The sequence below is a fragment of the Bacillus rossius genome, chromosome 1 (assembly GCF_032445375.1).
Source record: "Bacillus rossius redtenbacheri isolate Brsri chromosome 1, Brsri_v3, whole genome shotgun sequence".
Classification (NCBI taxonomy): domain Eukaryota; kingdom Metazoa; phylum Arthropoda; class Insecta; order Phasmatodea; family Bacillidae; genus Bacillus; species Bacillus rossius.
In genome coordinates this window covers 7,216,546-7,232,406 of record NC_086330.1, presented here as the reverse complement: position 1 = coordinate 7,232,406, position 15,861 = coordinate 7,216,546, and the positions used below count along the sequence as shown (strand labels likewise).

Genomic DNA, 15,861 nt, shown 5'->3' with positions numbered 1-15,861 from the left:
GTGGTTGCAGATAGGTCACGACAACACGCTCGCCATAACGGGCATCCGTCGGGAAGACGCGGGCGTGTACAAGTGCACTGCAGCGAGCTTCGTGGGCAGGATCACGGCCGTAGCGCACGTCAGGGTCAACGGTGAGTGATGCAGGGCACCGGCATGGCTACCAATACAGTAGCAAACTCTCACAAACAAATAGCTCATCTCATTCTCGAACTGACATTAATCGTTATGAAGCAGTAACCCCGCGTGGTGGGGTTGAATACTCGTCTCTGGACGGCTATAACACAAAACACACAAAAATTAACAATCTGATAATTCATCAAAGCAGCACCCTTAATCAAGTCGCCTCCCTTGGCTCAACCTACTGCGCATACATCGTCAATCACAAAAGTGGTTTGCCATAGATTGACTGGGTGACATTTACACAAATATTATAAACAGTTGAACAAATATTGCAGCCCAGTACTTATACAAATTACCTAAACGAGATATAATCAATAACAAGTACTGGCTGTGCTACCATAATCAATACAGTAGCAACATACCAAGACAGCTCGTATATAAAAAATGTAAAACACATTATGTTTCTGAAATATATTATTAACAACGAAAATTTATTTATGTGTGTGTGTTTTTTTTTGTTTATTTCAAAAGATTCTAAATTAATTTAAGCTAAAACTGTAAACTAATAAAGGTTATTTTTTAAATATGTTCATTAATAATTAGTTTTCCTTGCTAAGTGCACATGTGATAAAACTCTATGCATCCTGTGACTAACATCACCTTATTTATTATGTTCGTGCAGCAACTGATGCTCAACCCACCGGTAAGTATTCGTTGGCTGTTTTGATGAAAATTTAATTTTTTTTTTTTTTAATGTAGCTACAGGGATGGAATAGCAAAATAATAATAAAAATAACTCTTTTTCACCCCCTATTTTACTTTTACTTGTACGTATATATTTTACACTACTCGTTTTCCCCAAGAGTGTATTACTTAGAGACAACTATATTTCACGTAAATGTTTGACTGCTATACTTTAACATACTATGTTAATGGTCTGCACTATTTTTGTTATTATTGGCTGTTATCGAAGAGAGCTGTTTTCTGCACCTGAATGAGACAATGAGAACGTGGTTACTGTAGTACCGAGAGTGCACAATTCACCTGAAAGTAACTATGTACACCATGTTAATCATCATTCTACTAACCATAGCAGTGAGAAAAAGAGACTTGTGTTGTGTTTTGAGAAACGTCTCAACATTAAAGATTCCTCGAACAACTGGTGCCTCCAGCAGTGCTGTAGTAGAGCTGTTGTTGATGGCGAGCGTGGGTGTGCAGTTGCCCCCAGCTTCACGACTCGCCCGGACAACCTGACCTTGAAGACGGGAGCCACCGCCGACCTGCGCTGCGACGCTGACGGGTCCCCGCGCCCCAGCGTGACGTGGTACAAGGCCGGCCGCCCCGTCAGCCCCGGGGGTCGCGTCACCATCGCTCCGACAGGTACGAGGGTGTTGGGTCAGCCCCGGCCAGTGTGGCGTCCAGAGACATCTCTGTCAGCTTGGTACAGCGTCAGCCCCATGCCAATGACAACTTGTTCCAGGAAAACAATTACACAATTACTAGAGGCAGGCATTTTTCGCGAAAAAATCTGAACGCGTATTAGACTGCGACAAGGTATACCCTCAGCAGCGGTTTCTTCCTTGTGATTGGCGGCCGTCTGCGAGAGAAATAGTTGCCTTGTTTGACCGAGCCACTCAGCTCGCGTTTGCTTCCGCACTGAATCACTGTGATCGGTGTTGTAACAATCGACATGTGCCTGAAAGAAACTCACCCAGTCACGAAACACAGACGATGCTACAGTGTTTTAACTTTCAGATACTCTTAGAATCTTTTCGCGAAATGTGCATGCCCCTAACAACTAAGCAATGTACATCTTACCGATTTGCTGTCTTACCCAGTTGTACAAAAAAATTTTTTTTAAGTAATTGATTAAATTTGACGTACTTGTCATTGTTGCCAACTGAAACTTTTTAATTTTGTTAGTTTAAAAAAAAAATTTTGCAAAAGAGATGGATGTATTATTGATTATGCATAAGAAAGCAAATTTTTTAAAATCCTCATCTTGATCAGAACGCATAAACAAGCACAAGTGTGTGAATGCCTGTACGAGCACAAACCGAACGGCTGTTTGCACGGAACGTCGTCGTGAAGTGTGTGTGAGCTGTGAGGGTGTCGGCAGTCCGGCAGTAAGGTACCGAGGTCGTGGGGAACTCGGGGCTCCGGCAGGCCAACAGCTGCTGATCCAGCACGCCAAGGAGACGGACTCGGGCCTGTACGTGTGCCGCGCGCTCAACTCGGTGGGCTACAAGGAGACGAGCGCCCAGCTGACGGTGGTCGCGGGCGTGGGCCCCTCCCCGCCGGCGCCTCCGCCCCGCACCCCGGCGCCCCAGCACTTCGGGGCGAGACCCGGGCGCGCCCCGCGCATCGTCATCCCCCCGTACGACATGGTGGCGGCCCGCGGCAGCACCATCGAGATCCCCTGCAAGGCGGAGGGCGACCCACGGCCCACCATCGTGTGGACCAAGGACGGCTCCGCCGTGCCGCACACCAGGAACTTCAGGTGCGTGGGTCCTCCGTGGTCTCCATGAACCAGCGAGGGCCAGCCCAGTGGCGGATCCAGGATTTTGGTTTGGAAGGGGCTAGACCCAGCTGAGGCTAGGCTTTATCAAGGCAAACACTAAAATAATAGTGGACCCAGATGCTTTTGGAGGGGGTTTGAGCCCCTTAGCCCCCCCTCTGGATCCGCTACTGGCGCCAGCTCTTCTCTTTACGAGGGCTAGATATCGTGAAACTAACCCGAGGTCCACACACACACGAATAAGTATTAAATGTCTTACCACATTTTTTGTAAATTTTTTTATAATTCTTTTGAGTAACCAATTAATGCAATAAATGGAATGTTGATGAAGTAACTGAACTTAACAGAAAAAATAAATAAATCTAAACTAAGAACAACCATGGAAACAATTCTAAATGTACAAGGATATCAAAAATATTTTCCAGTGGTTCTTGAGAATGTCATGGCTTCACAGCATTTTGCACAACTTCATTCTACACACGCAAACAAAAGATTGCTAATAAACGACAGTACCCCTCATTATAAGATTCCTCAAGTGGACTGCATCCAGCCCGCGGGCAGCCAGTTTGCCATGACTACCGTAACCTCGCCAGATGAATGCTGGTATGGTGTCACGCTATAGCCATAGCTGACTGCTTCTCCATCATCCCCGGTCCCCATCGTTGTTAACATTCCTAATACAAAAAAAATAAATCACAAATAATAAGAAATACAGTTCCTTGTCGTTTGGGTTGTTACGTTGTGCGTTATGACTGAGCCTAATCTGCCATGTTGGAATTTTTTTATTCCAAATCTTTATGAATAAATATTCATAGCTAAGTTGTATGCATCATCCAGTGTTAAGAAAATAAAATTTAACTTCTGGTGAGTTAGTGTGATGCAAATAGCCAAAAATAATAATTTTACAAATAGCAATAGACTTGTGGAATAGTATATTTGGCTACATGTCGTAGGAGGTCGTTCCATTAAAGGCATGGATGATATGCCTGAGCAGCACCACCCTGTGGACCTGGTGATGACTCTACCACAGCATTGTGATGTCGCCCTGTGGGTGCGATGCTCGATTTCCTCCAATCGATTTCATCAAATTTCACACGAGATCTGGCCCGCTCGGAGCGTCGAGCACGCTAGTTATCGATTATGAGAGAAGTGACGAATAGAGGGCTCTAAGGCATTTTACATTCCTTAATCTCTTAATATGTTTACATGTGGTCACTCTGAAAACAACACTTACATTCTGGCAAGAGGTGATTTAGTAAGCGAACCTTCGTACATTCGGCGGGATACATGCCTCTATGGTAAAGCTATCAAGTAGCCCTACGGCACTGAATATAAATACAGTGCACCATATGACGGGCTAAGTTAGTGCCATTAGTTTCAAAACTCACAAGTAATACAAGAAATCATTCTCACTATGTGTAAGTGTGTGTAGGGGTTTGTGTACTAAAATGAAACCTGACATATACTGTGCTTGGTTACATTTAATTACAGCCATTACAGCCATTACAGCCATAAAAACTGACAATCTACTGTATTCCCGATTGCTGTATGTTTCACTAGCCTATACGCACGGTGAAAAAAACTGTTGTAATACTACATAGCACAGTTTCACAATTTGGGTACGTAATCAAAGTCAATGACTATGGCTATGGCTCTCTTACAGAGGGAAGGGGGGGGGAGTGCCCGCTGTCTCTCGCTCCTCCCCGCACCACGGGGAGTGCCATGGTTAGCAAGTAGCGACCTCTGCGTGTTTCGAGCCACTAGTAACCTTAGTAGGGAGCAATCCCGAACAGCTACCTCTGCATAGGTACCCCTGGGCCTAACCACCCCAGAAGGTATCTCCTGCTGGCTCCACCGTGTTAAATCAGCCTTGGATGGTCTTGTCATTGGTTCCAGAGTATCCGCGGTCGGGAGTCTGCGCATATCCAACATGACACGTCAAGACACGGGCATCTACGAGTGCCTGGCTATCAATGAGAACGGCCAGACTAAAGCCCAGGGAGAAGTCGTCGTGAAAGGTGACGACAAGAGTTTACACTCGCTTCCCACTGAGCAGCTGGTTTTGCACCATCCTGTAGTGTCATTTATCATAATTTACTCGGGCTGGGCTTGGTACGTAGTTAGGTTATTTAAAGTAATTTTCATCTTGGTACAGTGCATAATTTTCATAAAAATATTTTGCACTGGGTGCAGACAAGCGAAGATCGCGAGATGTGTCCTCGGTGACGCCTCATTTTTTTCTAGTCTCGCTTCGTGCCTTATGGATAGAGAACTGAAAAATTCGCGGGTTCATTTTGCGATAGGATAGAATCCAAATACATTTGCCTTTCTTGCTGCTTCAGTGATTGGGCCACAGTTTATCTGAAGGACTCTGGACCAATGAAAAACGTTCGACAGAAGAAGTATCGAATCACAAGCTTCCCAGTTAACACTTCTCACGAGTTAGTAGCCAATCAGCAGGTGTAATTTGCACAAGTACATAGAGGATCATGGAGTCTATCCTAGAGGTCATTGAAAATGTGAATTTTTCCGGTCCCTACTTATGGACGTATGAGTATGAGTGTTCCACATTGGAATACGTTTAGCTTTTAATTATTTATAGCTAGCTTTTCCTCAGTTTGTGTTGCTTTGCATTGGCAGTACTTGTGATGTAAGCATGTTTGTTAAGGCTGTAGTTACCTTTTCACTTGTAACTAAAATCAACTCTTTTTTTTTTATCAGTTTTTTTTAATGTGTTACTCTGTGCCTGTAACACTTATAAAGCAATTTTTAAATTTCTTGTATTTTTTTTAAAAGCTGATGATTTTTGCTTATTCTGCTGTATAGTTCCCGTGCTTTCTGAAAACTATTTTCGTTAATAATTTTCCTTATTTCACACAGTTTATACTGCTCTGCTACCAGAGCTACGCTGTTTTTACTTGTAAATTGTTTTCTGTATGACCGAGCAGAACTGTAACTTATAGGTGCTTTGTAGATCCAATACATTACTGCACTTTCATTTTTTGAAGTGCTCATACTGACATTATGATGATAAAGCAAAGTAATAAGTAGTAATAGTAAACCCCTAAATAATTTTGCAATATTCTAAGCAAGTACTATACAGATCATCATACAAATCTAAAAAAAATTTTATTTGTATATTGTAAAGTTTACGACCTAAATATGGTACTATGATACTTGCTTGTCTTATTGAGCTTAACTGGAATGTAGATAAAAGGTAATTAGGGATCTTAAAAAAAGTCTTTTGCTTTTCAATATTTTAATTTCCATGTAATAACCTACTTTTAGAAAAAGTTTAAAGAATTTGTTTTCTAAATTTTCACTTGTTCTTGGCATACTATATAATAATCATTACTAACTAAAAATCATATACCATTATGTTTCAAGTTTATGTTAATTTGTGAACCATTTATAGATGCTTTACACCAAACAAAAATTCTTTTTTAAGACATTACATGGGCTAATAGTTGAAGGTACTTACATTTTTTTCTAGATGAACTCCTGATGGGACCAGGAGATCAGTTCGTGCGAGTTGCGTTCGAGGAGGCCCGAACGGCCATCGACCGTGCGGTGAACGAGACCCTGAGGAAGCTGTTCGACCACCAGAGCGGCCGGCCAGCGAGCCCCGGCGAGCTGTTCCGCCTGCTGCGCTTCCCCAACGCGGAGGCCCGGAGCGTCGCGCGCGCCGCTGACATCTACGAGCGGACGCTATACAACATCAGGAAGCACGTCGAGGCCGGCATGAAAGTCAATCTTACCACAGGTAGAACAGAGTGGAATACTTCTGTACATGTTCTGCTTGTATTGCCATCACCCGGGGTCTTGAACTCGATACCCGGGGTGAGCCTAGTAGTTGCTGGTGTTTCTGTTGAGGTGTTTGTTCTCCGGGAGGGCGCCAGGCTAGTCTTAAAGCGTCTAGCCGTTGTTGTGGTGGGTCGTCGGCCCCAGCGTGCACTACTAAGCTCCTAGGCTGTATGGTGGCGGAACACAATGAACACACGCACGTAATTACCTGACGTTTTTGAACGGATGGGAAACGCGGGGAACGGCACGTCCGTCCTAGTTGAAGACCCGTTGTCGACTGACTTTGACGGCGGCCGGCCTAGGAGGGTGGGGGGGGGGGGGGGGTAGCATCAGCCTGCATAGGCTAGGCTAGGGGTGCGGTCTCGCAGCGGGGTAAGGTACTGGCTGGGTGGAGACCGGGCTTCACTGTCACAGGCGGTACGACGTCAGTATTTATTATAATGAAAGAGTTCACATCACATTCTAAATTAACCTTTTTCCAAATTTTATGCATGTCATATTACAATGTTTAAAAGTAAATTTCCAGAGTAGTGGGTTCTAGGAAATAAGGTCATAGAAATTAAGTGAAAGGTTATTGGTTTAACTATATTCATAACGTATAAAGTATTACTTACGTATTTAATAGATATCATTAGTGTATCTGACTTGACTCAACAAAACTTTCATTTTAAGTTATTATAATAGCCTTTTTTTTCCACAGAAGCCATGGCTCAACAAAATTACAATATTGTGAAACTACCTTAAGTCATGTGGTATAATTTATATTCATACTCCACTTAAGTTCGACTTCGCAGGGGATCCGTTTCTTCAGAATTAAATAAAAAGAAAAAAAGTTCTAAATTAAATCATCATCAATTTTAGTCCTGGGTGTTCATGGACAAACAGATATGAAGGGTGCTAGTGATTCCTTCACTTGACCGAGAGAGGTGTTTTCGGTCGGTTCTGACGAGCGCCACCACGTGTAGGAGTACACGGACCCGGTGCAAGGCTTGAAGTTCCACCGTCGTCCAACCACAGGACTTAGCTTCGGGCACGCTACTTACAGTTCGTGATCTTAATTACAACTAAAAATTTAATTAATTGGGCGATCATATCCGAAACTGTTTACTCATTCATGAGAATACAAATAACTGCTCGCTCACCAATAGAAACAAAGCAGTTCGACAGAAGTGCTTTAAGTGCTATTCTAAGCACTGTAAAGGGCTCTTAAGGCCTCCCACATGCCCACTCTTGCCTGCGTTGAACACATGTTTCGATAAATACCATAAAGTATCTGGTAGGATTGCTTTTATTTATGTAGTGCCCGTACACGTTGGTCATTAATGTTAGTAATTACTTAGAACAGCTGGAAAGACTCATCTGCATATAATTGATCAACTTTGAGGGCCAGGTCTTTTTTTTTGTCTTGGGCCAAAGTTACCCTCAAAGGGCCAATGTTACCCCAACTGACGGTAACCTTTAAAGTTATTGATCGTTTTACATGGAATGAGGTTCCGCGGTGGGGTCTCCAGGCGGACGGCTGTGGTCAGGAGTGGGTCGGCCTGTTGCAGAGTTCTCGTACAAGGAGCTGCTGTCGCCGTCGCAGCTGCAGCTGGTGGCCAACCTGTCGGAGTGCATGGCCCACCGGCCCTCCACCAACTGCTCGGACATGTGCTTCCACAGCAAGTACCGCTCCGCCGACGGCACCTGCAACAACCTGCGCCACCCCATGTGGGGGGCGTCGCTCACCGCCTTCCGTCGCGTGCTCAGGCCCGTCTACGAGAACGGCTTCGACACCCCCATAGGTGCGCCCCCCGCGCCCCTAGGTCGCGTCCCGGGGATGCCCGGACGCACGGAGAGCGAGCCACGAGTAGGGCCATGCATATTTCGCGAAAAGATTCCGAGACTAGCTGAAAGTTAAAACACTGTAGCATCGTCTGTGTTTCGTGATTGGGTGAGTTTCTTTCAGGTCAATATCGATTTTACAACGCCAATCACAGTAAGTCAGTGCGGAAGCAAATGCGTTCTGAGTGGCTCAGCCAAATAAGGCAACTACTTCTCTCGCAGACGGCCGCCAATCACAAGGAAGAAACGGTTGGTGCGGGTGTACCTTGTTGCAGTCTAGTAGGCGTTCAGATTTATTCGCGAAAAATGCCTGCCCCTAGCCATGAGTCTCCGTGCAGATGGTGCAAGCGGTGATCAGTGTTGATTTCATCCGTACAAGTTATTACCACTCCCAGCCGACAAAACAATTTCAATCCGTTCTCCCGTCTTTAGCGGGCATTTCTTTTCAATCGGTTCACCTTCCTGAAAACAAAAAAGAAATTAGTCACCGCTTTCACCATTTCTATTTTGAGATTTTATGGTTTTATTTTTAGGCCAATTTAATTTTCAAAACAAAAGATATTTTGGTGGTGTTGTTTTTATTTTTTTTATGAACTGTATTTAGTCATAAAGCCAGCACAATTTTCAACAAATAACGACAACTCTTGTTCAGTGGTACTTGCTTCGCCAAAACAGTGTCATTTTGACTGATACATGAAAACAATATTGTAATTTGTTTGCTTCTGGCCCCATTGCTTTTTTTTCTTTCCGCAGAATCCTAAAATATGTCCCGTTGCTTTCATTTGAAGTAAATGGTTTTGCGATGAGGCCATGTCCCAAGCATTGGGGAACGAAAACCAAGGGTTCCTGAAGCAGAAAACTTTTTGACATTTAATTAATAACTGACATTGTTATCAAAAATTTTTTCATGTATTTGCATATGTTTTTAATTTTCCTGAATTTAGTATGTACTAATTTCTCAGATGCAAGTGGAACAAATTAGAATTCTAGTAATGGTAATCGAGAAGTAGCGCTAGTCAGTCGCCATTGTCCGGTATCATCACCCGACGAGACAAGCAGCGTGTACACCCAGGGCTTCGTAGTTCGCCATCACTGTCTACATAATTCTGTTTCCGTATTTAAATCATACAAATCGTTTTCTTATTTTATCTCCAGGGCCTGTCTTGGCTGGCACGCTGCTTTACTTAATTATTTATACTCGTTATAGGTGTTTGAAATAAAGGCATGAGAGGTGTCGGTTACGAGGGTGGCCTACTTCAAAGTATAACGGTTCGTGCCGCGAGGCTTTTACGTTTTAACTAAGGAACTTTACAAGAGTTGTGAAAGCTAAGTAATAAATTGTGTTGACTGTAAGAAATTTTTTTTTTTCCATTTTGCGACCATGTTACCCTGGCGGCTGATACCAGGCGTGTGGGATGCCTTGAAAGCCCACTGCATAAAAACTGTTGTGTGTGTCCGACGCAAAGAGCGATTGAGGCAAATACCAGGGAGCATAGAGTTCGAGTCACGTCGCACACGGGTGACACTGCAATCCTGCAGGGAAAGTTTCGCTGTGTTCACATGCCCTTCCATGTGACTGCACAGTTTACCATCCATTCTCGTGTAGCACAAACATGTCGAGGCTCCCTGACATTGAGTTTATTAGTCGGAAACCAAAATTATATCTTTACGGATTTTTCTTAAAATTTTTTGGGTAGGTATGAACTTCCTTAATGAACTCAGCTCTTTAAATATTTTCCAATCCATAGTACATATGTATTATTTGTAATGTTTTCTTACTTCACAGTTCTTGATTGCTCGTTAGTATAGTGATAATCAACTGAAACAGCTGACTGTATAATTGTATTTACAGCTTATTTTTAGCATAATCTGTAGTAAAAATGTACATGACTCCAACAGTCATACATAGTAGGAAAGTTTAGTACATGTTGAAAACACGTATAATGCGGCATAAAATTGTCTTAAAAATAATCTAACTACAAGTGCCCCTGATTCCAGTTGATGTTTGAAATATTAAGAGAGACCAAGAAGAGAAATGTGTGTTACCTTGAGATACGTTGTCGACCGAAGGGTGGAAGAATACCACGAAGTACTACGGCTTCCCGAAGCCCAGCGCGCGCCTCGTCTCCACGAGGCTCATCAGCACGGACGAGGTTACGCCAGATGACACGTACAGCCACATGCTGATGCAGTGGGGGCAGTTCCTGGACCATGATCTGGACCACGCCATCCCGGCCGTGAGCAGCCAGAGCTGGGACGGCATCGACTGCAAGAGGTAATGGCAGGCCCGGGCACCAGAGTGTGTTCACGCCTCGTTGGGTGACTGTGGTCGAGTGATCAGATCACTTCCAGCCACCCCATCAAGAGGTAATGGCATACACTACCACCTCCTTCCTAAGCACAGTTTTACCATCACTAAATTAGCAAATTAATATTACTACACTAATTTTTATCATAAACTTGTGTTATTTCCATATTAAAACGTTTAATATTGTACTTTTTTGGCCACATAATTTATTTCTTAACTCTTTGACTTTTGCAGATCTTTTAACAAATACAAGCAAACGTACAATACTCTGTTCCAAAGAACATACTTACGCAAAGACCTAAAAAGACAACTAAATTTCTTGAAATTACTGAAGGAAAAAATTAGTTGAAGTTAGCGCTGGGACAAGCAGATCACCAGGTGTCAGCTTCGGGCCACTATTTAATTAAGGGACAGCATTCCAGCAAGCCATGAGGCCAGTGTCATCCCCAGGAATCAATGTTATATTTTGTGTCACGGGGCTCAAACAGCCCCTATCTTAATTGAGAACATTGAGAACCAAACATAATCGCCTGTGTAATAATTTTCTGTCGCGAAAAATTAGCGATGCCGAAAGTGTCCGCATTCACACCAGATCTTCAGCTTGTGTCGGCTACTGTCGCGTGTTGTGGGGAGTCACGCTGGTGTTGCGTTCCGTGGCAGGTCTTGCGAGTACGCAGCCCCCTGCTATCCCATGGAGGTGCCCCCCAACGACCCCCGGGTGAAGAACCGCAGGTGCATAGACTTCTTCCGCAGCAGCGCCATCTGCGGCTCGGGCCAGACGTCGGTGTTGTTCGACACCGTCATGCCCCGGGAACAGATCAACCAGCTGACGTCTTTCATCGATGCATCCCAGGTAACGGAACATTTGAGCTATGATCACTACTACTGTGTCGTTCCCATGATGCGGCTTATAAAATATTTATTTGACAAACTAAGAAAATCTACCACATATTTTCCTTATTATTATTTCCACAAAGTTTTGTATGTCAAATGCTGGAGCTTAAGTATAAGAAGGAACTGTTGAATTATATACCCCTTTCCCATAGAGTTAGGATAAAATAAGGATGAATATATTATCTATAAATTCACAATTAAAAAAAGTAATAAAAGTACCTTTGCGGACATTAATGGTAGCAGTAACACACATCATTTGTAAACTGTCTTCTGTAAACTATTTTCTAACCTAGGCCAAAATACTTAAATTACTGGCTTATGCTGAAAAAAAAAAAAGAAGAAAAAACAGAACAGTACAAAGTGATTATTGACATGTCCTAAACTCTTGAACACAAAAATAACACAGTGATTATCAGTGGAACCTTGATACAATAGCTGACAAAAGCACTATGACTTGTATTGAGCTATCAGTGATCCGGACTGCTGTGCGGTGCTACTGCAGGTGTACGGCTTCTCGAAGGAGGTGGCCCAGGACCTGCGGGAGTTCCGCACCAGCCACGGCCTCCTGCGCGAGGGCTCGCGGCTGCCCGGGGGCAAGCGCTTCCTGCCGCAGGCGGACGGCCAGCCCAACGACTGCCGGCGCGACCCCGTCGAGAGCAGCGTCGGCTGCTTCCTGGCCGGCGACATCCGCTCCAACGAGCAGCTAGGGCTGCTGGCCATGCACACGCTGTGGTTCCGCGAGCACAACCGCCTGGCCGCCGAGCTGCGGCGCGTCAACCCGCACTGGGACGGCGACACGCTGTACCACGAGGCGCGCAAGATCCTGGGTGCGCAGGCCCAGCACATCACGTACGCCCACTGGCTGCCGCACATCCTCGGGCCCGAGGGCACGCGCATGCTCGGGCCGTACGAGGGCTACGACCCCTCCGTCGAGCCCTCCATCTCCAACGTGTTCGCGACCGCGGCCCTCCGCTTCGGGCACTCGCTCATCAGCCCCGTGCTGCAGCGCCTCGACGGGGCGTTCCGGCCGATCCCCGAGGGCCACGTGCCGCTGCACAAGGCGTTCTTCGCGCCGTGGCGGCTCGTGGAGGAGGGCGGCGTCGACCCGCTGCTGCGCGGGCTGTTCTTCGCGCCCGCCAAGCTCAAGCGCCCCACGCAGAACCTCAACTCCGACCTCACGGAGCACCTGTTCGAGGTGGCGCATGCCGTCGCGCTGGACCTGGCGGCCATGAACATCCAGCGCGGTCGCGACCACGGCATCCCCGAGTACAACGCCTGGCGCAGGTACTGCAACCTGTCCGAGGCGCGCACCTTCGACGACCTGCGGCACGAGATCAGCAGCCAGGCAGTGCGGGACTCCTTGAGGGAGCTGTACGGCCACCCCGGTGAGTGCCGTCATCCCTGGCCTCGATCAGCATCTGCCTGGGTGGTGGTGGTGGTAGTTATGTCAGACATTTCATAACTTTTATTAGGTAATTCAACCAGCTACATATACCCTTAATGAAAGACTGTGAAATGAATTAAAGTTATATAAATAATTGAATATTTTGTGCCCAACAAACATTCATTTTGTTTAAATCAATTTGTAGTACAAGTTGGGAGTTAATAGTATTTATTCTTCTCTAAGTAAAATATTTATTATTTCAACTGTCAGTTTCATTAAGTTGAGGACGTACCGGAGTTAAGGTTTGAATACTGGTGGAAAATAATGGGCGCCACCACATGAGTGGGCACGTGGACCCGGCGTGAAACTCCAACTCAGGGCGTTACATGGCCTGTGTGCAGCGAGATATTAGCCCTCCTGATTTTTAATGCACACCTGTCCCTAACTAAGCCCGCTCTCAGCGTCGGGCACGCTTCTAATTACCGCAGTGGGCTCTCAGGGCATCCCACACGCCGCTGACTAGGTTAGGGACCCACGTGCCCCCCCCCCCCCCCCCCGAACACAAAGACACGTGACTCAATTAAGATGGTTTTTATTACTCACGTAACACGCCCTTACACAATCCTTCCGTGATTCTGTTATAAAACGCCCGAGGCACGAATCGAATTAGGTGAGGAGGCGAACCACGCACGTGGTCGCCTCAAGCCGTTACTTATCACACAGATGACCGAAAAACTCCGGAGAGTAAATAATTATTAATGAAGCAGTCTCTCCGACAGAGAGAGGCCCCGAGGATAAAAATGAAAACGATTTGGATAAATTACTCAGCAGAACTACTTCTCGGTGAACCAACGGTGATGTCCTCGGGGTGTCTGCAGAGACGTCCGCTCTCGGCCGGCTGTAGAAGGAGACTGGGAAGAGATCCGGGCTTGCGGAAGGCAACATGGCGCCCTTCGCGCCAAACACAATTACCGTTAACAACTTATCTATTGCGTGCCCCGGGTTAGTATTGAAAATAACATAAACTCTTTACAAAAATTAGCACATCACATCCATACTCAGACCGTCTGTAATAATTACTTATATGATAGAAAACAGTTTAAATCAAGTTACGTGCTAGTTCCTCCGCCGCCCGCTAGGGAGCGTCCTTGTCCGTGTTTGCACGTATTAAATTACAAAACATCATGATTTAATTAAGCAAAAGACACCCACATACCTAGCCGTCGTGACACTATTTTGGGGGCGAAAAGAAAAGGATTACAATAATTATTAATACCAATTAGGGGTGCGGCGCACTGCAGCTAAGTGCCCTCTTGCCGGGCTACCAACACACGCACACACGCACGTACAAGCGGGAGGTTTGAACGGAGATGGTGGTGTTTGGGGCGTTGGCATATCGGGCTCAAAGGGGCCGCAGGCCCGGACGACGTCAAAGTTTCATCATAAATATGTGTGTATATTTTTTTTTCAGTCATAAAATAGCATTGAATATAAGATATAATTGAGTTACAAGTGTCCTAAAATATATGAAACACTCAAATATTATCTTGTCTCTATTAGTTAGTTATGTAATTCATCTTATCGTTTTTCTTCTATCAACGTGGCCTTACGTAATCCCCCGTTCGATGAATGATCCCTGCCTTTCAGGCCTGGCGTAACTTCCCTCCATTCCTCTGGCCTGCGGTGAACAGGGAGCGGGCACGCGCCTGGGACAGGCGTTGTCGCAGTGGGGCGTGGCGTGTTGCAGGCAACGTGGACGTGTGGGTGGGCGGCATCTTGGAGGACCAGCTGGAAGGAGCGAAGGTCGGCCCGACGTTCCGCTGCCTGTTGGTGGAGCAGTTCAGGAGGCTGCGCGCCGGAGACAGGTTGGAGCAGCCAAGCCTCCGCCCTTGTGCCGCGCCATTCCTGTAGACAACACTCCTCCCTTGTACAAGGCGTGTTCAAACAGTGACAAGAATTTGGTAATTTAACAGGTTATATTGGTCCGATTCACGCAAATTTTCCGCTGTCGTGTTGGTAAACATGTCTGAAGAGTATCTGTGTACTGTTTGCCGTATTGGATGTTTGGTTTCTTGTCAGCTATCGAAAAGGTTACATGTGTTTTGGTACCATCTGCAATTTTTTTTTTTGTAAACAAATAGTTTGAAAAAAAAATACATGTAAAATTGTTGACAGCTGACAAAAAACTAAACATACAATGTGGATAACGATGTACAGATTTTGTTCAGACATGTTTACCAACACGATCACGGAAAAAAATTGCGGTAATTTGACTAAAACAACCCACAAATATTACAAAAATTCCTGTTGCTTTTTTTAACGTACTGTACCTTGTATTTAATTTTTACTTTTTAACGCAACCATTATAGAATACTGAGGTAGAAAAATAATCAGTTTATTCTCGTTATACGTGAAGGTTTTTAAAAGTTTAAAGCTAGAATAAAATGTGTAAGAATAACTATGCATAAAACAATGACATAAAAAAATATTTATATGTGAAGTTTCCCTCTGATTTCAGTATTTTAAAGCTAGCGTTCTTTGATCCTAAAGTTTTGGTAGGTGAAGAGTGATAGGCTGGTACACAAGGGACAAACAAATGTAGGTGAAGTTGAAATAAAACTTGTGCGCTTCATTCCCTGGCGAGACGTCGCGAATGCTAGCGAGACGCAGTAGAGCCGGCCTCCTCACCGCAGCAGACCGGGCTAACGTGGGTGGTGTGGCAAGGAGACAGAGGCCCAGAGGACCAGACTATTCCAGGGTATAATATTAAAAAAATGGGTGCGTGTACATATGTACGCAGGTTAGAAATTATACTTACTTGGCGTGGTAAAAAACTTAACTTCAGTTTTGCATTTAAATAATTAATAGAAATAAAATACTAAAAACACTGGAGTGTCATAGTAAATACAGGTGGTAAAGTATAAATTTAATCAAATTAATTTTTTTTAAATAAATACTCAGTATTCAATATTAATATAAACATGTTTATAAAAAAAAATATTAATCTAG

At 44.8% G+C, this 15,861-nt stretch overlaps 1 protein-coding gene across 8 annotated transcripts in view; it reads left to right on the top strand.

Annotated features, from left to right (window-relative positions):
* The window catches only part of LOC134531653 (peroxidasin), a 443,688-nt gene that overhangs the window by 409,161 nt on the left and 18,666 nt on the right, over nt 1-15,861 (top strand). For all 8 annotated transcript variants that reach the window (XR_010075058.1, XM_063367432.1, XM_063367423.1 and 5 more), the window contains 10 exons: nt 11-131; nt 1,339-1,500; nt 2,287-2,620; nt 4,535-4,656; nt 6,132-6,401; nt 7,993-8,226; nt 10,337-10,541; nt 11,235-11,427; nt 11,971-12,853; nt 14,600-14,717. Coding sequence is in view for 7 of the 8 variants with exons in the window: in XM_063367432.1 (XP_063223502.1) it covers nt 11-131; nt 1,339-1,500; nt 2,287-2,620; nt 4,535-4,656; nt 6,132-6,401; nt 7,993-8,226; nt 10,337-10,541; nt 11,235-11,427; nt 11,971-12,853; nt 14,600-14,717 (2,642 nt within the window). In the remaining variant the exon portion in view is untranslated. The remainder of the gene's footprint in view (nt 1-10; nt 132-1,338; nt 1,501-2,286; nt 2,621-4,534; nt 4,657-6,131; nt 6,402-7,992; nt 8,227-10,336; nt 10,542-11,234; nt 11,428-11,970; nt 12,854-14,599; nt 14,718-15,861) is intronic.